This window comes from Lipotes vexillifer, unplaced genomic scaffold (genome assembly GCF_000442215.2).
Source record: "Lipotes vexillifer unplaced genomic scaffold, Lipotes_vexillifer_v1.1 scaffold539, whole genome shotgun sequence".
Classification (NCBI taxonomy): Eukaryota; Metazoa; Chordata; class Mammalia; order Artiodactyla; family Lipotidae; genus Lipotes; species Lipotes vexillifer.
In genome coordinates, this window is record NW_006789542.1 from 388,809 (window position 1) to 413,630 (window position 24,822).

At 42.3% G+C, this 24,822-nt stretch overlaps 1 protein-coding gene across 1 annotated transcript in view; it reads right to left on the reverse strand.

The window, feature by feature from the left end:
• The window catches only part of DLEC1 (DLEC1 cilia and flagella associated protein), a 93,592-nt gene that overhangs the window by 61,912 nt on the left and 6,858 nt on the right, over positions 1-24,822 (reverse strand). The window contains 4 exon segments of the mRNA XM_007462718.1: positions 5,357-5,435; positions 6,242-6,462; positions 6,682-6,875; positions 8,397-8,507. Of these exon segments, the coding sequence (XP_007462780.1) occupies positions 5,357-5,435; positions 6,242-6,462; positions 6,682-6,875; positions 8,397-8,507 (605 nt within the window).

Below are 24,822 nucleotides of genomic sequence, written 5' to 3' on the forward strand. Positions count from 1 at the left end.
AACACCAAAATCACAACTAACTGCTGAACAACCATCAACAAAAAACCTCAAACCTACCAAAAAAGATATTCTGCACCCAAAGACAAAGAAGCCACAACGAGATGGTAGGAGGGGCACTTTTCTGATATAATCAAATCCCATACCCACTGGGTGGGCAACCCACAAAGTGGAAAATAATTATATTGCAAAGGTTCTCCCATAGGAGTGAGAGTTCCAAGCCCCATGTCAGGCTCCCCAGACTGGGCATCTGGCATCAAGAGGAAGAGCCCCCAGAGCATTTGGCTTTGAAGGCCAGTGGGGCTTGAGTGCAGGAGCTCCACAAGATTGGGGAAAACAGAGACTCCACTCTTGGAGGGTGCACACAAGGTTTCACGTGCACTGAGACTCAGGGCAAAGCAGTAACTCCATAGGAACCTGGGCCAGACCCACCTGTGGGTCTTGGAGGGTCTCCTGGGGAGGTGGGGGTCAACTGTGGCTCACTGTGGAGGGAAGGACACTGGTGGCGGATTCCCCAGGGAATACCCATCACCGTGAGCTCTCCCAGAGGTTGCCATTTTGGCACTGAGACCAGATGTCACCAAACAGCCTGCACTTCTCCAGTGCTGGGACACCTCGGGCCAAACAACCAACAGGGTGGGAACACAGGCCCACCCATCAGAAGACAGGCTGCCTAAAGACATCCTGACCCCACAGCTGCTTATAAACACAAATTTTGACATGAGCCAGCCCACCAGAGGGATATGACCCAGCTCCACCCACCAGTGGGCAGGCACCAGTCCCTCCCACCAGGAAGCCTGAACAAGCACCTGGACCAACCTCACACACCAGGGGGCAGACACCAGAGGCAAGAACTATAATCCTGCAGCCTGAGGAATGGAGGCCACAAACACAGAAAGTTAGACAAAATGAGACGACAGAGAAATACAGCTGTTCCACTATGAGATTAGAAATCAATGACAAGAAAAAAACTAAAAAACACAAACACATGGAGGTTAAACAATATGTTACTAAACTACCAATAGATCACTGAAGAAATCAAAGAGGAAATAAAGAACTACCTAGAGACCAATGAAAATGAAAACACCATGGTCCAAAGCCTATGGGATGCAGCAAAAGCACTTTTAAGAGGGAAGTTTATAGCAATACACTCTTACCTCAGGAAAGAAGAAAAATCTCAAATAAACATCCTAACATTGTGCTTAAAGCAACTAGAGAAAGAAGAACAAGCAAAACCCAAAGTTAGGGACTTCCCTAGTGGTCCAGTGGTAAAGAAACTGCCTTCCAATGCAGAGGACACGGGTGCGATCTCTGGTTGGGAACTAAGATCCCACATGCCGCAGGGCAACTAAGCCCGCACACCACAACTACAGAGCCCACATACCCTGGAGCCCACGCGCCACAACTAGAGGGAGAAAACCTGCATGCCACCACTAGAAAGAAGCCTGTGCGCCGCAATGAAGATCCCACGCACTGCAATGAAAGATCCCACATGCTGCAACGAAGACCCCACGTGCCACAACTAAGACCCGACACAGCCAAAAATTAATTAATTAATTAATTAATTTAAAAATTTTAAATAAAAACCAAAGTTAGTTGAAAGAAATCATAAAGATCAGAGCAGAAATAAATGAAATAGAGATGAAGAGAACAATAGAGAAGATCAATGAAACAAAAAAGTCAGTTCTTTGAAAAGACAAACAAAATTGATAATCCTGTAACCAGACTCATCAAGAAAAAAAGGGAGAAGGCTCAAATCAATAAAATTAGAAATGAAGGAGAAGTGACAACGGACACCACAGAAACACAAAGGATCATAAGAGACTACTACAAGCAACTATATGCCAATAAAATAGACAACCTAGAAGAAATGGACAATTTCTTAGAAAGGTACAACCTTCCAAGACTGAACCACGAAGAAATAGAAAATATGAATAGACAAATCACAACTACTGAAATTGAAGCTGTAGTTTAAAAACTTCCAACAAACAAAAGTCCAGGACCAGATGGCTTCACAGGTGAATTCTGTCAAACATTTAAAGACTTAACACCTGTCCTTCTGAAACTTCCAAAAAATTGCAGAGGAAGGAATACTCCTAAACTCATTCTATGAGGCCACCATCACCCTGATACTAAAACCAGACAAAGATACTACAAAAAAAGAAAATTACAGGCCAATATCACTGATGAACATGGATGCAAAAATTATCAACAAAATACTAGCAAACCAAATCCAACAATACATTAAAAGGATCATACATCATGAGCAAGTGGGATTTATCCCAGGGATGCAAGGATTTTTCAATACCCACAAATCAGTCAGTGTGATATACCACATCAAAAAATTGAAGAATAAAAATCATATGATCATCACAATAGATGCAGAAGAAGCTTCTGACAAAATTCAACACTCATTTATGATAAAGACTTTCCAGAAAATGGGCATAGGGGGAACTCACCTCATCATAAAAAAGGCCATATGACAAACCCACAGCTAACATCATACTCAACGTTGAAAAACTGAAAGCATTTCCTCTAAGATCAGGAACAAGACAAGGAGGTCCATTCTCACCACCATTATTCAACATAGTTTTAGAAGTCCTAGCCATGGCAATCAGAGAAGAAAAAGAAATAAAAGGAATACAAATTGGCAAAGAAGTAAAACTGTCACTGTTTGCAGATGACATGATACTATACACAGAAGAGCCTAAAGATGCTACCAGAAAACTACTACAGCTCATCAGTGAATTCGGTAAGGTTGCAGGAAACAAAATTATTACACAGAAATCTCCTGCATTGCTATACACTAACAACAAAAGATCAGAAAGAGAAATTAAGGAAACAATCCCATTTACCATCGCATCAAAAAGAATAAAATACCTAGGAATAAATTTGCCTAAGGAGGCAAAAGACCTGTACTCTGAAAACTATAGGACACTGATGAAAGAAATTGCAGATGACACAAACAGATGGAAAGATACACCATGTTCTTTGATTGGAAGAATTGATATTGTCAAAATGACTATACTACCTAAGGCAATCTACAGATTCGATGCAATCCTTTTTAAATTACCAATGGCATTTTTCACAGAATTAGAACAAAAAACTTTACAATTTGTATGGAGACACAAAAGACCCTGAATAGCCAAAGCAATCTTGAAAAAGAAAAACAGATCTGGAGGAATCAGACTCCCTGACTTCAGACTATACTACAAAGCTACAGTAATCAAACAGTTTGGTATTGACACAAAAACAGAAATATAGATCAATGAACAGGATAGAAAGCCCAGAAATAAACCCACACACCTATGGTCAATTACTCTATGACAAGGGAGGCAAGAACATACAGTGGAGAAAGGACAGTCTTTTCAACAAATGGTGCTGGGATAAATGGACAGCTACAGGTAAAAAATGAAATTAGAATACTCTCTAACACCATACACAAAAATAAACTCAAAATGGATTAAAGACCTAAATGCAAGGCCTGATACTATAAAACTCTTAGAGGAAAACACAGGCAGGACACTCTTTGACATGAATTGCAGCAATATCTTTTTCAATCCACCTCCTAGAGTAATGGAAATAAAAACAAAAACAAACAAGTGGGACCTAATTAAATTTAAAAGCTTCTGCACAGCAAAGGAAACCATAAACAAAACAAAAAGACAACCCACAGAATGGGAGAAAATATTTGCAAATGATGAGACTGACAAGGGATTAATCTCCAAAATATACAAATAGCTCATGCAGCTCAATATAAAAAAAAAACCAACCAAATAAAAAAATGGGCAGAAGATCTAAATAGACATTTCCCCAAAGAAGACATATAGATGGCCAAAAAGCACATGAAAAGATGTTCCACGTCACTAATTATTAGCGAAATGCAAATCGAAACTACAACCAGTCAGAATGGCCTTCATCAAAACCTCTACAAACAATAAATGCTGGAGAGGGTGCGGAGAAAAGGGAACCCTCCTACACTGTTGGTGGGAATGTAAATTGGTAATATCATTATGGAGAATAGTATCGAGGTTCCTTAAAACTAAACAGAACTACCATATGATCTACCAATCCTGCTGCTGGGTATATATCTGGAGAAAACCATAATTCGAAAAGATATATGCACCCTAATGTTCACTGCAGCACTATTTACAATAGCGAAGACATGAAAGCAACCTAAATGTCCATCAACAGATGAATGGATAAAGAAGATATGGTGCCTATATAGAATGAAATATGACTCAGCCGTAAAAAAGAATGAAAGAATGCCATTTGCAGCAACATGGATGGACCTAAAGTTTATCATACTAAGTGAAGTAAGTCAGACAGAGAAAGACAAATATCATATGGTATCACTTACAGGTGGATTCTAAAAAAACTGATACAAATGAACTTATTTACAAAACAGAAACAGACTCACAGACTTCAAAAACAAACTTACGGTTATCAAAGGGAAAAGGTGGGAGGAGGGATAAATTAGGAGTTTGGGATATAACATATATACATTACTACATATAAAACAGATAATCAACAAGGACCTATACTGTATAACACAGGGGACTCTACCCAGTATTCTGTAATAACCTATATGGGAAAAGAACCTTACAAAAAATGTATACATGTATACGTATAACTGAATCACTTTGCTGTACACCTGAAACTGACACAACATTGTAAATCAACTGTATTTTAATATAAAATAAAAATTAAATTAAAAGAAACAAAAAATAAAGCAATTAGTCAAATCCAGAATATAAGAAATTACAGTTTCTTCTACAAATAAATGGCATTTTAAAAAAGAAAACGATGGAGCAGCAATTATAAACTAAGGGAGAAATAAGAGATACTTTAACCAAATGCAATGTTTGAATTCTGATTCAAAGAAACCAATTATAAATTGACTTTTTAAAAAAAATAAATAGCTAAAAATCAGATGTGGATGTATATTGGTTGATATTAAGGAATCACTGTTAATATTGCTGGGTATGACGATGGTTATTCTTTAATAGTCCTTATCTGTTAGAGATACTCACTAAAGTATTAACTGAAGAATGACATGCTATCTAAGCTTTCCCTTAAAATACTCCAGTGAATGCATGTGCACACAGACACACATACATGAAGTTGTGAGGATAACAGATGAAACCAGATTTGCAGAATGTAGGTAACTGTTGAAGCTGGGTGATGGGCACATAAGCATTCTTTACAGTCTTTTCCCTAGTTTTGTGTATGGCCTGTGTGTGTGTGTGTGTGTGTGTGTGTGTGTGTGTGTGTGTGTGTGTGGTTTTAAAATTTCACAGCAAAGACTTTTTAAAAATAAGGAAGCAGAGTGGGATGTGTAAAGAAACCAGAGTCCTACCTCATAAACTGGTCCAATTTCATAATCTGTGAAAAATGCGATTGAGGGCTTAGCTAGAAACACTGGAGTATCAGCACAACTGTGGGAGAGCAAGAGAGGGTGAGAAAGGCTGTTAGTTTCATCCATGTGACTGATTCATGGAAAACAAATACATCCAAGCCATCAAAGAGATAGGCAATATGTCATCTGTTGGCTTTTGTTGTTGTTAAAGCAGGTCACAAAAGAGTTTTACAGCAAGATCCAATCTTTGTGAAAACACATATATCTACATATTTCCTTTTCAATATGCATAGGAAAAACTCTGGAAGCTTAAACACCAATACGTTAATTGGGTTTTTAATATAGGTGCTAGTTTTCTTGGCAAATCTTTTCTGATTTTTCTTAATAAAAAGATATTTAATAAAGAAACATTAATAGTTTTAAGTCCATTAAAATTATGAACCAGTGAAGCAACTCATTCCCTTCGTACGGACAATTATTGAAATATAGCCAAAGGCACTCTCTTAAAGAAACATCACAATTTATACTAATCATTTGTCATTACACATATTTTAAACATTTTTATTATCCAGGACACATGAATTTAATGTAAGGAGCACATGTAGAAATGTCTCCCATTTGATCCAGACCATTCAGATATAAACAAGGGCCAACACTAATCCCTATTCCTCAAGGCTCTGGCAGGTCGGAAGAGCACAACCCAGGACTCTGGGGGTGTCCAAAGGCCATGCCTGAAGGCAGCCCCGAAGCCCTGCTCTATTCGGATACTGACACCCCACCCCCAAACGTCTAGGATCCTCCAGAAGGCAAAACAGACTCAGGACCTTCTGAGTTTTCCTCTGCAGGGTCAGATTTTCTGAGAATACGAGTCAGGAAAAAACACACCTCTCTTCCAGCTCTCCATCCTGGAATTCTCCTATCAGTGCTGGCTTCTTGGGAGGAAAGAGAAGAGACTTGCCTCCAAAAGGAGTGTTAGGAGGGAAAAAGCGAGGGTTTTTCAGGAAGCAGTTCCGACTCTCCATCCTGGCGAGCAGAAGCCGCTCCAGCTGCCTCTGGGGCACACGTAAATGGTTCATCCAGGTTTTATTCTTTGGTGAACCTGTTTTCTTTGAAACACGAGAAAAGGATAGCGTCAACGACAAGCGGGGTGGGGGGGGGCTATGTGTGTTGATATCTTGCCAACTTCATGATCCACAGGTGGCCAAGGACACCCTCCTCTCTATTTTGCTGTGGCTTCATCACAACGTCGTGTGTCACCAGGAGCCCCTTGCCCCTTGTCATCGCCCTGCCTCACCGCCCACACACTCACAGGCTTCAGCACTCACCTCGACAGTTGCTCTGGATCTCAGTTTGGCCTTAAAAGATGAGTCCCATGTCAGGCTGTCCATGGTGTAGTCTGTCTCCTCTTCAGACTGAGAGGGCATCTTCCTGCAGGCAAGCTTCTTGGTCAGCTCTTTCTTTGGGACAGAACGTTTCTCACAACTAAATGTCAGTTTTGAATATCCAGGGACAAAGACACCTGTGGCACCAGGAAAAAAAATAAGTTACTATACCAAGGTGACAAGGTGGACGCTTCTAAGATGACTTAATGAAACCACCAAAGGCACAGTTAGCTTGGTATTCTTTTTCCCCTAAATGTTCATATTTCCTACCCCAGATGTAATTGCCCTTCAGTGTATCAATTACTCCTGGAACTTACTCTACATCCTCGAGACTTAGGACTAGAGTGTTCATATATTTGTTCAGTTGCCAAACATGGTCAAGAACATGAGTGGACCATTGTCACGCACACGCATGTACACGTACATCATATGTGAACATGCTTTTTAAAAGGTTCACATGACAAATCAAAGTTTGTATTAGCTTTTTATACCTATGAGATCATCTCCAAAAGGTTAAATGAGAACATTCAATATTGCTAGCAGGAATGCAATGAAACTGGTACCATCACATTTCCTAGCACAGTGCCAGGTAAATCCTCAATACACGTTAAATCCATCCTTACCGATCTACCTAAGATACTGAGTGTCCAGCCAACTTTAAAATACTAAGTGGCTTGGGACTTCCCTGGCGGTCCAGTGGTTGCGACCCCATGATTCCACTGCAGGGGGCACGGGTTCCAACCCTGGTCGGGGAACTAAGATCCCGCGTGCCACACAGTGCGGCCAAAAATGATAATAAAAATAAAAAGAAAAGAAAACAAAATACTAAATGGTCGAGTACCCCATGGCACTTGGTTCTGCTACCTGTTTCTGGCCTCACTTCTCTGCATGGCCCAGGCCGTCAGTGGAACTCTTTCCTCATCAGCACCCTCAATTCTCTGGATCCCAGTCCTCCCAACCCAAATGCCTTCTCAGCTCTGGTCCCCCAGAGATCATCAGAGTCCCACTGAATGGGGCTGTTGACAAGCTCGTCTTTGGAGCCTGGCACCACTAGGCCGCCATCCCGATGTTTGGCCGCAGGATCTACATGGCGGCTCTTCTGAAATTCTACCTTGCTGCTTAAGCCCACAACACAGCCTCCCACTCCACTCATTCTCAGAAGATCTTGCCTCCACAGCACAGAAAACTGGCCCAGTATCACACACACATCCTTCTCTGCCTCCCTACCCGAACTTCCCTCCACACTCAAAGTTGCTCTTGGCCTGTAAGGGGTATGCAGAACCCCTAGGTCCGCGTTCTGACTCCATCAGAAACTTGCTCCCTGGCTCATATGTCTTCAGACCCTCCCTGTCTTGGTTCATTCAACTCCATTTCTAAACATTTTCACATCTTGTTGTTGGGCAACGGACTAGAGAGTCAGATTCTGCATTGAGGAGCTGAGACTTTTATCTTATACATGTTAGGGAGCTAGTGAGGAAGTGGCACGCTCAGAGCTGACCCCCCCAAGAGCCACCACCAAATTCAAGAAAAGTGGAAAAAAACATCTATGAACAAGGAAATAGCAGCAAAGGTGGCTGGTGTGGCCCCACTACTACAGAACTTCCCTGGAATGGTATCAGAGGCTCGAAGAGAGCACAAAGAGAGCAGAGAGGCATTACCTTTAGGTGCAGAGGAAAAGGGCACTGTATCGCTGTAGTAATCATTCGGGCAGATCAAATGATGCTTCTGTAGCAACTCGTTGTCCACACACCACCTGAAGATGGTCTTCACTACACAGAAGAGAATGAGAAAAGGTGTTTCAAGGCACACTGACGTCAAAGAAACTACACCCAAACTTTCTTCATCCTCCAAGCCTAAACCACCTAACAAAATTCTTAGAACACTTTGGTCATTTTGAGATTTAAGAAACTAAGCAGCAAGTCTTTAAGTTGGCCACTTAAAAGAGGCAAACCACTGGGCAAGGCTGTGTGGTGGTATTATTTGAGCTAAAATACAGTTACTTGCAGAGAGGTCTATAACAAAACAGAGTTAGGAGAAACAGGGTAGGTTGATGAGTGGCCCCAATTCTTCACTCTTCTCCGTATCCACGCCCCCTGCCATGTGAGTGTTTAGTTCCTGCTACTAGGGACACAGCCCAGTTCTTCACCCCTGACTTTGGCCATGTGATGTATTTTGACCATGAAAGGCTGGCAGGACTTTGAAAGGTGCTCGTGCAGCTGAGCCTTCCCTCTCGTGCCTTTGCCATCATCCTGAGAAGAGCTCCTGCCCCTTCATCCTGGACCCCAGCAGGAGTCCACGTGGAGCAGACCCAAGCCCAACCTGCAGCAGGGAGCCACGTTCAGCTGGACCCACAGCTGGACGCTGATCTAGCCAGCCAAGCCCAGCTAGATCAACCAACCCCCAACCGACTGGCAGACACGAGAGGAAATCTCATTTAATAGAGTGGGAAGTTGATATTATCTATGGTTGATGAGCCAGGAAACAGTAGAAAAGATGTGTTATTTAGAGGTTTCCGGAAGAATTAGAGCTAAAAATGGCCATTTCTGACAAGTGGACTAAAGTTGGGAGAGGTGAGGTGGAGGATTTTTCAATAGACTTTTTTAGAGCAGTGGTAGGTTTGCAGTAAAATTGAGGGGAAGGTACAGAGATTTCCCATATACCCACTTCCCCCCACCACATGCAGAGCCTCCCCCATTATCAACGTCCCCCATGGATGGTACATTTGTTACAACTGATGATCCTACACTGACACATCACTGTCACATGAAGCCCGCAGTTTACATTAGGGTTCACTCTTGGTGTTGTGAAGTCTATGGGTTTGCACAAATGTGTAATGACATACGTAGGTGGGGCTTTTTATATTTCATTAGAAACTATTTGATTTTTTTTAAAAACCATGTACACAACTACTTTGATAAAAATTAAGGAGTAAACAGGGTGAATGGAAGACTTGAAAGTTTTCAAACTTTACTGCTTGCTCCATTAACCAAAATGGTGCCTTTACATGGCCTTTCCCTCCGGAGGTTCCCTATAACCAAAGGTACAGGTGAGACAAGTGAAAAGCACATGTTTCTCCCATCAAATATGTTCATTTAAGAACTTTGAGACTTGGCCTATTACTGTAATAGTCAAGTTTTGACAAGGAAAACAGGTATCATTCTATGTATACCGTATACAAAGGGGTTAAGGGAATTCCCTGGCAGTCCAGTGGTTAGGACTCTGCGCTTTCACTGCCGAGGACACAGGTTCAATCCCTGGTTGGGGAACTGAGATCCCACAAGTCACGCGACACGGCCAAAAAAGGGCGGGAGGGCACTTGTTGAACACAGAGGATTACAAAGTGGGAGAGAGGTCAGGGAATTCATCATTAACAACTTTAGCCAGCATCACTGAAGCAGGGGGTTCTCAGGATGTGATCTGGACTCTGCTCTGAAACTCACAGCTGCTCGGTCATCTGCTTGCTACTGCTTCTGGAGAACAGAGGCCTCCCCTTCCAAAACTCACCAAGAGCCTCTCATCAGTGACCGATCCCGGAACCACAGGTCAAAGGTCCATTCTGGGAAAATGTGGACCCCTGGCCCCTCCTCTGCAATACAGAGACTTCACCAGGGAGTGACAGCAATGCCAACTGACACAGTCCAGCCCAGTTCCCGAGTACTTTGGTGATGGCCTATTTGAAATATTAAAAGATAAAATAAAGCTTCCAGATAAAGGGCAAAGGCCATGCTGCAAGGAGATGTATCCTCTGTCTTCGGATACCATTACTCCCACGGTCCTCCCCCAGGGTGTGGGCAGTTCAGTGTTGTGTCTGGGGGTGGGAGCGGCAGTTTCTTATCAGGTCTTTGGGAAGTTTCTCTCCACGTCACTCCTGGTCCATGGACCAGGTGAGCCTTGGGCACCCTGAACTGGCCTTGTGACCATCTCCTTCCACCTGGGAAGGGTGGGCTTCCTACATGGACCCTGCTCCTGAGCACAGCTCTGCAAGGGGTTGGCTGCTCCATTCCCCAAAAGAAAATACAGATAAGATAGCAGCAAAGGAAGGGAACAAAAGCACAGGACGTTCTGCTGAATTCTGATCTTTCTCCCTCTGTCTGGAGAATTTACACATGTTTTCCACCATGTGACGTTTGTAACAGCAAACAGAGAAAGTCTACTTCTGTACCTCAAGTAACAAATATTTTAGGGGAATGTCCGTACCATCAATCATCCAAGTTATAAAAGGGGTTCTTGGGTCACCTCGCCCTGCCCTGAGAAGCAGAGACCAGAGGGGTGTCCAGGGAACTGGATTAAGGTCTCTACCTCTGCTACTTTTGAAATAAAAAAGGGAAACATTGCCAGCAGAAGGCTGAGAAACCAGGGCAGATAATGTCTGATTACAACTTAATATTATCTTGGGTAAAAACATAAAATGAAGGTCATTGGGAAACTCTCCTGGCTGATGTTCGTTTCCCAGTTCTCAATGTTTTATTCCACTTTCATTAAAAACAAACAAAGAAGGGCTTTCCTGGTGGCGCAGTGGTTGAGAATCTGCCTGCCAATGCAGGGGACACGGGTTCGAGCCCTGGTCCGGGAAGATCCCACATGCCGCGGAGCAACTGGGCCCGTGAGCCACAATTACTGAGCCTGCGCGTTTGGAGCCTGTGCTCCGCAACGGGAGAGGCCGCGATAGTGAGAGGCCCGCGCACCGCGATGAAGAGTGGCCCCCGCTTGCCACAACTAGAGAAAGCCCTCGCACAGGAACGAAGACCCAACACAGCCAAAAATAAATAAATAAATAAATTTAAAAATAAACAAACAAATAATTACTTAATCTCCCCTGATCTTTAGCCAAAAGAATCCTTCCAAAGACAGGGACAGTATCAGACTCCAAGGACTCAGTGGATATCAGGCAATCAATAAATCTTCCTGAGAATCCGCTACCAATAATCTCTGCCTAAATCCACGACTGAGGGAGAGGGCCTGGCAGCTACACGACTCTGCTGCAGAGAAGGGGCAACAGGAGGAGATATGGATTCTACACTGAGTGTTCACTGTCTAATGGGGCTGAGCCTCAGAGGGGGCAGACCTGACATGGCATGGGGCCTCACACTCAGAGCCACACCCGAGGGGAAGTCATCTACACCCGTGTGACACTGTGCCTGGACAACAGGCCTTCCGCCTCCTCTTGAGAGAAGAAAGAGATGGGCTTTGACAGCAGACACAAGTTCAAATCTGGGTCCCAGCCCTTCTGAGCTGTGGGAATTTAGGGAATTTACTTGAGCTCCTCTCTCAGCTCCTATACCTGTAAAATGGAGAGAAAACCTACCTCGCAGGGTTGTTGGAAGGATTCAGTGGAATAACATACGCAAACCATCTTACCCATCCTCTGGTCCTCAGCAGGACTCCATGAGTGTAATGCTTTCCAAAGCCACTGTATCTTCCACTTCTCCCTACAGGCCACAGATATGTCAGGTCTCCCAACCCTAAAAGCACTGTCCCTACTAACCTGGAAAATGATGATTTTCAGGGATGTAGGAGGATAAATCAAAGACTTTGGCGGGGGTGTTGGTGGAAGAAAGGAACCAGGGCTTCTTAGAGAAACGGCTGATTCCAGGTCTGGGGCAATAAATACACAAGATGAACCTGGAACATCTGACCATTCCAGAAAGTAAGGAAGTTATCACAGACAACCAATGTTGTGTCAAGAGTCAGGTGTCAACTTGAAAATGTTCCAATTGGCCAAAGATGGGACAGTTCGAGCATCAATAAGAATAAATACAGGGCTTCCCTGGTGGCGCAGTGGTTGAGAGTCCGCCTGCCGATGCAGGGGACACGGGTTCGTGCCCTGGTCTGCGAAGATCCCACATGCCGCGGAGCGGCTGGGCCCGTGAGCCATGGCCGCTGAGCCTGCGCGTCCGGAGCCTGTGCTCCGCAACGGGAGAGGCCACAGCAGTGAGAGGCCCGCGTCCAAAAAAAAAAAAAAAAAAAAAAAAAGAATAAATACAATTGTAGTTATGAAACCTATGAGGTCATAATGATATTAAAAACCGACTAACCAAACCTCATTAGTCATCGTTGGCAGATGTTAGGGAAACCAACTCATTATTTTAAAAACTGGCAGATAAGGGGAAAGAATTAATTCTGCTCCTATCTTGGAGTAATCAAAGTAGTTGCTGAAGAGTTTCTCTTTATAGAAGTATTTCAGTATCATTAGCATTTCGCTGTAATTTATAATCCCTAATGAAACAACAGATCTGGGCAAAGACTGGCAATATTACGAAAACAGAGACATCATGTACCTCCTGAAGGGAGTACACAGCACCATCTATGAACTGGTCTTTCCCCTTCTGCCCCCCAAATTGAACTTAAACCTCAAAATGTCTCTACAACTAACTACTGAATTGCAAGGAATACAGGGATCATAAGAACAGGTTAAATGACACCACAATGTTGAAATCAGCAAAATCTAGACTGTGGACAAATGTACAGGAAAAATGACCTAATTTCTTTAACAAATAAATTAAGAAAGCATTGTCAGAGAGATGGTTAACTTAGAAAAGAGTTTTCAGTGAGTGCTGATGGAGCTTTGATGAGGAAAAAAGATATTGGTCAAATGTGAGAATACCTCTCCACAAAGCACTAATCAATTACCATCTGACATGGTGAATTTAATGTGGAGACACCAACCTGACCAGGTAATCAAGGCTAGCATCACCCGGGCCTCCTGACGTGCTGCGGTGAGAGGAGCACAGCATCATTTGCATGGCGCTGCTGCCAAGCGCGAGCCTGCGTGTGGTCATGGGGAAACATTAGAGCCACGCCACAGAGGGGGAGGCCTGTCAAGAACTTTCAAGAGAGAGGATCCTGGGAAGATGGGGAGTAAAGCGCCAGGACTCTGTCTCCCCACCTAGACGAAAGGTGCACTGGCAGAATCAGTCTAACGGAACTGTTTTGTAACCATGGCATCTATTGAAGACTTGTAACTTCCAGGGGAAGGCTTGGACAGGAAATTGCAGTGCACTTCAGCTCTTAGGATGGTAGCAGCTACCCACCCCTCACTCCCAGTCCCAGGGAAGGCATCTGTGCATGTGTTTCTGGGGCATCCTGCACAGTCTGTGAGAGTCTGGGTGAGCCAAAAGGACACTGTCCTCCAAATACCTGGGATTTGTGCTCTGACTGCCGATGACTGCTTCTGACCACAGAGGTGTAGGCAAAGAGGCACCTCCCCCCATTGTGTCAAGCCCCTTCTCTTCCAGCTGAAGTGACTTCCAGGGAATTTTGTTTGTTTGTTTGTTTAATGAAGTATAGTTGACTTATAATATTAGTTTCAGGTGTACAACATAGTGCTGCGATATTTTTATACATTACAAAATGATCACCACTCTGGTACTTTGTTACAGCATCCTGGACTGGTTAAGACAGGGAGTTAACACGAGGGCGGCGCTCTTGTCCAACAGCAGTCAGGAGCCAAAAGATATATTTCCCCTTCTCATCCCCCTGCGGTTGGTGGTTCTGAGATCCATTTCATGAGGCTCCTCAAAAGGTCCTGTGGGACCGAGCACGCGTCACCTGTAGTGGAGGCTAACTGAATGACAAATCTTTATATCATCTTTCCCTTCTTCCCTGTTCCACTTCCCTTGTTCTGCATAACTTCTGTCTGGATCACATTCCCAAATAAACTACCTGCATGAAAATATTTGATCCAGGCTTTGCTTTTGGGAGAAACCGGCTAAAACAATTGCTTCCAGACTAGAGTGAAGACTATCAGGATAGGATTTTGGAGCTGGATCGCTCTTTAGTCAGATGGCAAAAAGGATTCCATTGCTGGTAATTCCTGGAGTATGACAGCACTAAATAACTAAGATTCTCATATGTGGTAAACTGGGATGTGGTAAAAGGTGAAGTGTTGGCATTTGTGATAGCTATGACCCCTGAATGGTATGGGGGCAATGGTAATTATAAGGATTGGCTGGCTTTTAACTGCTTTGGAAGCTTTCAAAAAAAAGAAAATTATAGGCTCACGTCAACTAACTGACAACTCAAGGCATACCATGAAAGTCAGAGTCTCTGGCAATGTCTAACGAGACTCTCATCTAAGTTGCAGGGCAGACAGTGTGAAAATCAGATATGGGATCTAACTGATGGTAGCAGAATAGCAAAGGAGACTGAATGCACAGCATCAACAGATCTCCTGTATCAAAGTCAGGACCCTGACAGGAAAAGAGTAAGATTCAAAGACCTGGAATGAGGCATTGAGGTGCATGAACCTGAGAATGCTGAACCTCCAGGCTCATCTGAACACTCTAGGTCAGCAGAAGCAACCCTCTCCCCTTGCAGAGATTAGCACCATCATCAAATACTTAAAGGATACAGGGATGATAGTTTTGTTGGGATTAAGTGATGGATACATAAGCGTTCATAAACTATTCAGTTCATCTGTCTGGCTCCTGCAGAAGCCAAAGAGAGTAGATGATAATGGGCTACCATAAATTTAACCACGTGGTAGCCCCAATCACAGCTGCCATACTGAATGTGGTATCTTTACTGGCCAGCTTCTAGCATTGACATGTGACTATTGGTCTGGCAAGTGTGTTCTCTATCCTCCTTGATAAGGATGGTTTAAAGCAATTTGCCTTTATGTAAGAAGGACATCAGCATACAATCACTACAAGAGCACCACAAGAGCATACTAACTCTCCTGCTCTCTAACCAATAGAGCCTGTGGGGAACTCAGTTGTCTTGACACTCTGCCCAACATCACGCCAGTCCACTATACTGATGACTTACTAATTGGACTTGGTGATCATGAAGTGGTAAGTAGTAAGACTAGAAGATTCAGGCTCCTGACTGTGGCCGTTAGCATGACTGACAGCCATCTTGGGCCCTTACAGTTTCTCCTCTCCTTTCAATGACCCTACCCAGGACTTTACTGTGTAGCGAATCACTTCTCTGTCATCAAGGGCTTTGTAGTTAACAGATATTGCCTAATAATCATGAGGACCAGGTAGCCTCTATGCTCTATTAGTCCCCAAACAATGATGAAAAACCTTCCCTGACGTATTCCTGGTGCCCACAAGACTAGTTACCCATTCACAAATCTTTTTTTTTTAATGTAAATTTATTTTATTTATTTATTTTTGGCTGTGTTGGGTCTTTGCTGCTGTGCGTGGGGTTTCTCTAGTTGCAGTGAGTGGGGGCTAGTCTTCGTTGCGGTGTGCGGGCTTCTAATTGCGGTGGCTTTTCTTGTTGCGGAGCATGGGCTCTAGGCACACGGGCTTCAGTAGTGTGGCACTCAGGCTCAGTAGTTGTGGCGCATGGGCTTAGTTGCTCCACAGCATGTGGGATCTTCCCGGACCAGGGATCGAACCCATGTCTCCTGCATTGGCAGGCAGATTCTCAACCACTGCGCCACCAGGGAAGCCCCAGCCATTCACAAATCTTAACTTAGGAATGCATGTACTGTTTCCAAGCACCTAGCCCGATACCCGAGGTTAACTATGAAATTATACCAATGGCCCCTCTGCGGTGTGGAGTACAGCTGCGAATGCTTCTGCATCATTGCCCACCCGATCCGAATCTCACCCACTGATCCACCGATTATATGGAGCTGCCTGCCTCATTTTTCACTCTCAAGATGCCTTCTCAGTTTGGTGGGTGCTTTTCATTCCCTCTGTCCTCCAACACTGACACACTGAAGAAATTTTTAGGGATCCAATAAATCCCTAAATTTAACTTTAAATCCCTAAATAATAAATTTATTTATTAATTAAATACATGGCATGCCAGAACATCTTCTCTAAAGTAAAGGAGGACTAGCTGCATTTTGTATCCCCTACCATTAAGAAGAGTGGTAATTGGCAGAACTCTTTAGATTTTGGAGGCAGCATATTGCACACATGGGAATATTGCTCCAAACCATTTATCAGGTGACCTGAAAGGCTATCAGTTTTGAGTGGGGTTCAAAGCAAGAGAGAGCTCTATGGCATGTCCAGGCTATGACTGAAGCTGTCCTGCCATTAAAGCCACATGACACACAAAAATGCAACGAATCCAAAGGTATCTACAGCGGATTAGAATATTGTAGAGAGTCTCTAGAAAGCCCCAGTAGAAGAGCTGTAACACAGACTCAGGGTTCTGGAGCAAAACTCTGCCTACTGTGAAAGAGAATGACTCATCATTTGAAAAATGGGCTATAGGGCTTGGGCATAGACCCAACACTGACTATGGGACATCGAGTGACTATTCATCCAGAGCTACTCATCTTGACTGGGTATTATCAGATCCACTGAGTTATAAGATTGGGGGGGCACAGGAGCAATCCATTGTACAATGGGAAAATGGCATATTTGGGATTAGGCCTGAGCAGATCCAAAAGACACATGCTAATTACATCAACTGGTGGTCCAGACTGTCTATGTCCTTTGCTCCTGTGCTTTTCCCTCAACTCATATCTATGGCTTCATAGGAAACTTTCAAAGATCAACTGACAGGAACAAAAACTCAGGTCTGATTTTGAACACTTCCTGGATATTTGATATTAAGGTATTATTGCTATATTCAAGTGTAATAATAATGTCATTATTTTTCAAAAGCATTTATCTTTTAGTGATACATACTAAAATATTTACAGTGGAATTATATAATGTATGCATATTATATAATGTTTAAAATATCATGAGGGGGGAAATGAGTGGGACAGAAATGGCCATGTGTTAAGCCTGAGTTAGGGGTAAATGGGAGTTCATATACTATTCTATTTACTTAGGTGTACATTCTAAATTCTCTGTAAATCAAAGTTAAAAACAGGAACCCAGTCTGGTCCAGAGATGGGTCAGCATGATACACTGAGGTTAGCTATAAATGGGCTGCTGCTGTATCACAGCCTTACTCAGGCGTGGCCCTAAAGGACACCATGTAGGGAAATCCTTCCCAGGCTAGAGCCTTGAGCATCACCCCTAATCGTTCACTTCGTATGGCAGAAGTGGCCTGAGGTTGAGTATACATGGAGTTCTGGACAGTAGTGGTGAATGGCTTCGCTGGTTGATCAGGGGTCTGAGGTCAGCTTTGTTGCTGGGATTTTCAGGAAAGTGGCTGATAGGGAACTTGCTTGAAGATTAATAAAGCTGGGGGAGGGTTTTCCTCGACATAGAGGCACAGCATTACCTTCCTCTGTGGCTGCAGTGTTAATGGAAAGCCTCAACATCAGCCGACTTCCAGGGAATTTAAAGGGCCAGCACCCCCCCTTCATCTTTCTCTTTTCCCCCTTTTGGAAGCCAGATATTAAAGACTAAGTCATTCAAAAACAACTGCAGATCAGGGGAATATTAGAACATGACCACACATACCCAGAGAAGGGTTCAGAAAAGACCTAGAAGACCTTAAGATTACATCTCAGGCTGACCCTCAGCACAGACAGCCTACAGTAATTAAAAAAACAAAACCAAAAAAACAATTACAAAAAACAGCAAACTCTGTGGCAGGGAGAGAATCTGATTTCCAGAGTTACAACACTATTAGATTCAACGTCCAGTTTCTAACAACAACAACAAATCAAAAACATACAAAGAAACAGGAAAGTATGCCATGTTCAAAGCAAAAATTAAATCAACAGAAACTGTCCTTGAAAAAGACCTGATTGCAGACATACTAGACAAAGGCTTTAGAACAACTGTCTTAAAGATGCTCACAGAACTAAAAGAACATGTGGAGAAACTCAAGAAGACGATGTACCAAAAAATATAAATATCAATAAAGAGACAGAAAACGTATAAAGAAACGAAAAAGAAATGTTGGACCTGAAAAGGACACTAACTGAAATGAAGAGTTTACTATCAAAGGGATTCAAAAGCAGATCTGAGCAGGCAGAAGAGAGAATCAGTGAACTTTCAGATAGAAAAATAGAAATTATTGAGTCTGAGGAGCAGAAGGGAAAAAAGATTGGAGAAAAGTAAAGACAGCTTAAGGAAGCTGTGGGACACCAGAAAGTGAACAACACACATTGTGGGAGTCCTAGAAGGAGAAGAGAGAAAAAGGGGCAGAGAGAATATCTGAAAAAATAACAGCTGAAAACTTCCCAAATTTGATGAAATACATGAATATAAACATCCGAGAAGCTCAATGAACTATAAGATGAACTCAAAGACACTCATGTTACATGTTATAATCAAACATTTGAAAGACAAAGAGAGCATCTTGAAAGCAGCAAGAGAGAAGTGACTTGTCACATACAAGGGATCCTCAATAAGGTTATCAGCAGATTTCTCATCAGAAATTATGGAAGCCAGGAGGCAGTGGGCCAATATATTCAAAGTGCTAAAAGGAAAAACTGTTAACCAAGAATCCTATATCCAGTAAAACTGTCCTTCAAAAGTGAGGGAGAAATTAAAACATTTCCTGATAAACAAAAGCTGAGGGTATTTGTTACCACTAAACTTGCCCTGCAATGCTCAAGGGAGTCCTGCAATGTGAAATGAAAGGACACTAGACAGTAACTCCAAGACACATGGAGAAATAAAGATCTCAACAAAGGAAATACATGGACAATCATAAAAGTTTTCTACATGATGTAAGAGACTAATATTATACATTTAAAGGAAAAAAACAAAGGTAAAAATAAAAGCTAGTATTATAAAAACCTAGTATTACATAAAGCTGATTATTTTAAAAGCTAGTATTATAGTAACTTAGGTTTGTAACTTCATGTCTTGTTTTCTACATAATTTAAGAGACTAATGCATTAGTTGGTATTTCTGGGCACACAATGTATAAAGATGTAATATTCTGACATCAACAACCAAAAAGGGTGGGGATGGAGATGTAAAGAAACAAGAGTTTTGTATGTTATTGAAGTTAAGCTGGTATAAATTCAAATTAGAGTGTTATAATTTTTGGTTGTTAAATGTCATCCCTATGGTGACCACAAAGAAAATAGCTATAGAATATACCCAAAAGGAAATGAGAAAGGAATTTAAACATTTCACTACAAAAATTGACTAAATACAAAAGAAGACAGTAATGCAGGAGATGAGGGACAAAAGAGATACATGGCATATAGAAAAAAAATCACAAAGTGACAGAAATTCCTCCTTATCAGTAATTACTTTAAACGTACATGGATTAAACTCTCCAGTCAAAAGACAGAGATTGGCAGAACAGGTAAAAACACATGATCCAAATAGATGCTGTCTACAAGAGACTCATTTTAGATCCAAAGACTCAAATAGATTGAAAGTGAAAAGATGAAAAAAGATATTCCATGCAAATAGTAACCAGAAGGGAACAGGGACCTCCCTGGTGGCGCAGTGGTTAGGAATCAACCTGCCAATGAAGGGGACACAGGTTCGAGCCCTGGTCCAGGAAGATCCCACATGCCGTGGAGCAACTAAGCCCGTGTGGCACAGCTACTGAGCCTGCACTCTAGAGCCTGTGCACCAAAACTACTGAAGCCTGTGCACCTAGAGCCTGTGCTCTGCAACAAGAGAAGCCACCGCAATGAGAAGCCCACACACCACAACGAAGAGTAGCCCCCACTCTCTGCAACTAGAGAAAGCCCACGGGCAGTAACGAAGACCCAATGCAGCCAAAAATAAAAATAAATAAATAAATATATTAAAAAAAAAAAGAACAGAATTGGCTATACTAAAACCAGACAAAGTAGACTTTAAATCAAAGTAGGTTACAAGGGGCTTCTATGGTGGTGCAGTGATTAAGAATCCACCTGCCAATGTAGGAGACACGGGTTTGAGCCCTGGTCCGGGAAGATCCCACATGCCGCGGAGCAACTAAGCCCGTGCGCCACAACTACTGAGCCTGCGCCCTAGAGCCTGCAAACCATCACTACTGAGCCCGTGTGCCACAACTGCAGAAGCCCACACGCCTAGAGCCCATGCTCTGCAACAAGAGAAGCCACCGCAATGAGAAGCCCACACAATGCAACAAAGAGTAGCCCCTGCTCAACGCAACTAAAGAAAGCCCACACACAGCAACGAAGACCCAATGCAGCCAAAAATAAATAAATAAATTTATTTAAAAAAAATTACAAGAAACAAGGAAGGACATTAAATACTAATAAAAGATTCAACAGAGCAAGAAGATACAATAAGTATAAACATTCACACACCTAATGGCAGACCATCAAAACAATGAAGCGGCTTCCCTGGTGGTGCAGTGGTTAAGAATCCACCTGCCAATGTGGGGGACATGGGTAAGAGCCCTGATCGAGGAAGATCTCACGTGCTGCGGAGCAACGAATTCCGTGCGCCACAACTACTGAGCCTACGCTCTAGAGACCGCGAGCCACAACTACTGAAGCTCACGTGCCTAAAGCCCATGCTCCACAACAAGAGAAGCCACTGCAATGACAAGCCTGCGCACCGCGACGAAGAGTAGCCCCAGCTGGCCGCAACTAGAGAAAGCCCGTGCACAGCAACGAAGACCCAATGCAGCCAAAAATAAATAAATAAATAATTTAAAAAATGGGGCTTCCCTGGTGGCGCAGTGGTTGAGAGTCCGCCTGCCGATGCAGGGGACAAGGGTTCGTGCCCCGGTCCGGGAGGATCCCATGTGCCGCGGAGCGGCTGGGCCCGTGAGCCGTGGCCGCTGGGCCTGCGCATCCGGAGCCTGTGCTCCATAACGGGAGAGGCCGCAACAGTGAGAGGCCCGCGTACCGCAAAAAAATAAAAAAAAAAATTTTTTAAATAATGAAGCAAAAATTGACAGATTTGTTTTGTTTTGTTTTTTGCGGTACGCGGGCCTCTCGCTGTTGTGGCCTCTCCCATTGCGGAGCACAGGCTCCGGATGCGCAGGCCCAGCGGCCACGGCTCACGGGCCCAGCCGCTCCGCGGCACGTGGGATCCTCCCGGACCGGGGCACGAACCCTTGTCCCCTGCATCGGCAGGCGGACTCTCAACCACTGCGCCACCAGGGAAGCCCAACAGATTTGAAGGGATAAATAGACAGTTCTACAATAATAGTTGGAAACTGCAATACCCATTTATCGTAATAGAACAACCAGACAAAAGATAAGTGAGGAAAAGAGGACTTAACCCAATAGAATAACTAGATCTAATAGACACATATAGAACACTCTACCAAACAACAGCAGCATACACATTCTTGTCGAGTGCACATGAGACATTTCTCAGACCATATGTTAGGCAATAAATTAAGCCTCAATAGATTTGAAAAGACAGATATCATACAACATATACTCTCCAACCAAAATAGGGTAAACTTAGAAATCAATAACAGAAAGAAAACTAGGGGCTTCCCTGTTGGCGCAGTGGTTGAGAGTCCGCCTGCCGATGCAGGGAACACAGGTTCGTGCCCTAGTCTGGGAAGATCCCATGTGCCGCGGAGCGGCTGGGCCCATGAGCCATAGCCGCTGAGCCTGCGCATCGGGAGCCTATGCTCCGCAATGAGAGGCCACAACAGTGAGAGGCCCACGTACCACAAAAAAAAAAAAAAGAAAGAAAACTGGAAAATTCACTAAACTGTAGAAAATAGGCAACACACTTTTTTTTTTCCAGAATACCAAAGAGTTTATTCAAAAAAGTCACTTAATAAAAGCACAGTTTTGCAAGTTTGTCTAAAACTTCATAATTCTGAACAAAAATAAAATGTCTGACCACTCCAAAATAGGAAAAGACAATCGCGTACAAATAGACATACACATTCTAGGCACTATGAAAACTGGCTAAATGTATGCTCCCAGCAAGAGAAGTGTCACCATCCTCAGTCCCCTTAGGCACCAAATGCAGGATTAAGAGGCCAGAGTCAGGTTTCCCTTTCTAAGCCACTCTGTTACCGTCTGGGAAACTCTGGATCTCAACCTAATCTCCAGCTCTGCCTGGACCTTGATAGGGAAGGAGGGAGGGACAATAGAAGAGAAGAGGAAAGGGGTGTGACATCTTTATTAGGAAAGAAAAAACGCAAGGTGATGAGCTAGAAAGTGATGAAAGCAAGGATCAGCTATCATTTACCCTGAATTCACCCATTCACCCTGACAGTCCAACCTCCTTATTTTGTAGGTGAGAAAACAGACCTAGAAAAATCACGTGGTTTGCTCAAAATCACATGGTTACTACATGCTGTAGTGCTTTATGTAAGATCAACTTGCCTCTCAACTTGGTTGGAAAATTAAAAAACCAAACCTGTCCCAAAACTTCAAGCAACACATTCTTAAACAACCAATGAACCAAAGAAGAAATCACAAACAAAATTAGAAAATACTTAGAGACAAATGAAAATGAAAACACAACATACCAAAACTTATGGGACACCACAAAAGCGGTGCTAAGGAGGAATTTTAGAGCTATAAACACTTACATCAAACAAGAAAGATCTTAGATCAGTAACCTAACTTTAGGACTTAAGGAACTAGAAAAAGAACAAACTAAACCTAAAGCTATCAGAAAGAAGGAAGGAAATAATAAAGATTAGAGCACAGATTAACAAAGTAGAGAACAGAAAAACAATAGAGAAAATCAATGAACCCAAAAGTTGGTTCTTTGAAAAGATCAACAAAATTGACAAACCTTTAGCTACATCAACTAAGAAAAACGAGAGAAGACTCAAAAGACTAAAATCAGAAATGAAAGTGGGGATATTAATACTGATTCTACAGAAATAAAAAGGATTATAAGTGAATACCAGGAACTGTACACTGACACACTGGATAACCTAGATAAAATGGACAAATTCCTAGAAACACTAAGCCTACCAAGACTAAATCATGAAAAAACAGAAAATCTGAGTTGACTTATAACTAGTAAAGGGACTGAATCAATAATAAAACAAAAATTTCCCAACAAAGAAAAGCCCTGAACCAATGGCTTCACTGGTGAGTTCTACTAAACATTTAAAGAATTAATACCACCTCAAAATTTTCACAAAAAACTGATAAGGAGGGAACACTTCTTATCTCATTCAAGAGGCCAGCATTACCCTGATATAAAACCAGACAAAGACACTACAAGAAAACTACATCCCTTATGAATACTGATCTAAAAATCCTCACAAAATACTAGCAAACTGAATTCAGCAGCATATTGAAAGGATAGTTCATCATGACCAAGTGAGATCTATTCCTGGAATGCAAGGATGGTTCAAAATACAAAAATTAATCAATGTAATACACCACATTAACAGAATGAAAGGTGGAAAATCACGTGATCATCTCAACTGATGCAGGAAAATTTTTGAAAAAATTCAGCACCCTTTCATGATTAAAAAAACACTAAAAAACTAGAATAAAAGGAAACTATTTCAACATAATGAAAATCATAGATGAAAACCCACAGCAAACATCACACGCAGTGGTGAAAGACTTAAAGCTTTTCCTCTAAGATCAGGAATAAGGCAAGAATGTCTGCTTTCACCATTTCTAGCCACCACAGTACTGGAAGTTCTAATCAGAGCAATTAGGCAAGAAAAAGAAATAAAAGGCATCCAAACTGGAAACGAAGAAGCAAAATTATTACTGTTTGCAGATATGATCTTATATATAGAAAACCCTAAAGATTTCACACACAAAAAAAACCTGTCAGAACTAACAAGTGAATTCAGCTAAGCAGTACATAAAGTCAACACACAAAAACCAGATGCATTTCTATATGCTAAAAATGAACAATTTGAAAAGGAAATTATGAAAATCCCATTTATAATAGCATCAAAAAGAATAAAATACTTGAGAGTTAACCAAGGAGATCAAAGACTTGCACAATACAAAGTACAAAACACTGCTGAAAAAAATGAAAGAAGACATAAATAAATGGAAACACATTAGATGTTCATGGATTAGAAGACTTAATATTGTTTAAATGTCAATACTATCCAAATCAATATACAGATTCAATGAAATCTCTATCAAAATCCCAAGGATGTTTTTTTGTTACAGAAATAGTAAAACCAATCCCAAAATTCGTTATGGAATCTCAAGGAACAAACAGCCAAAAACAACAGCCAAAACAATCTTGAAAAAGAACAAAGCTGGAGGATTCACAATTACTAATTTCAAAGCTTATAAGAAAGCTACAATAATAAGAACAACATAGTACTGGCATAAAGATGGACATAGAAATCAATGGAATAGAACAGAAAGCCCAG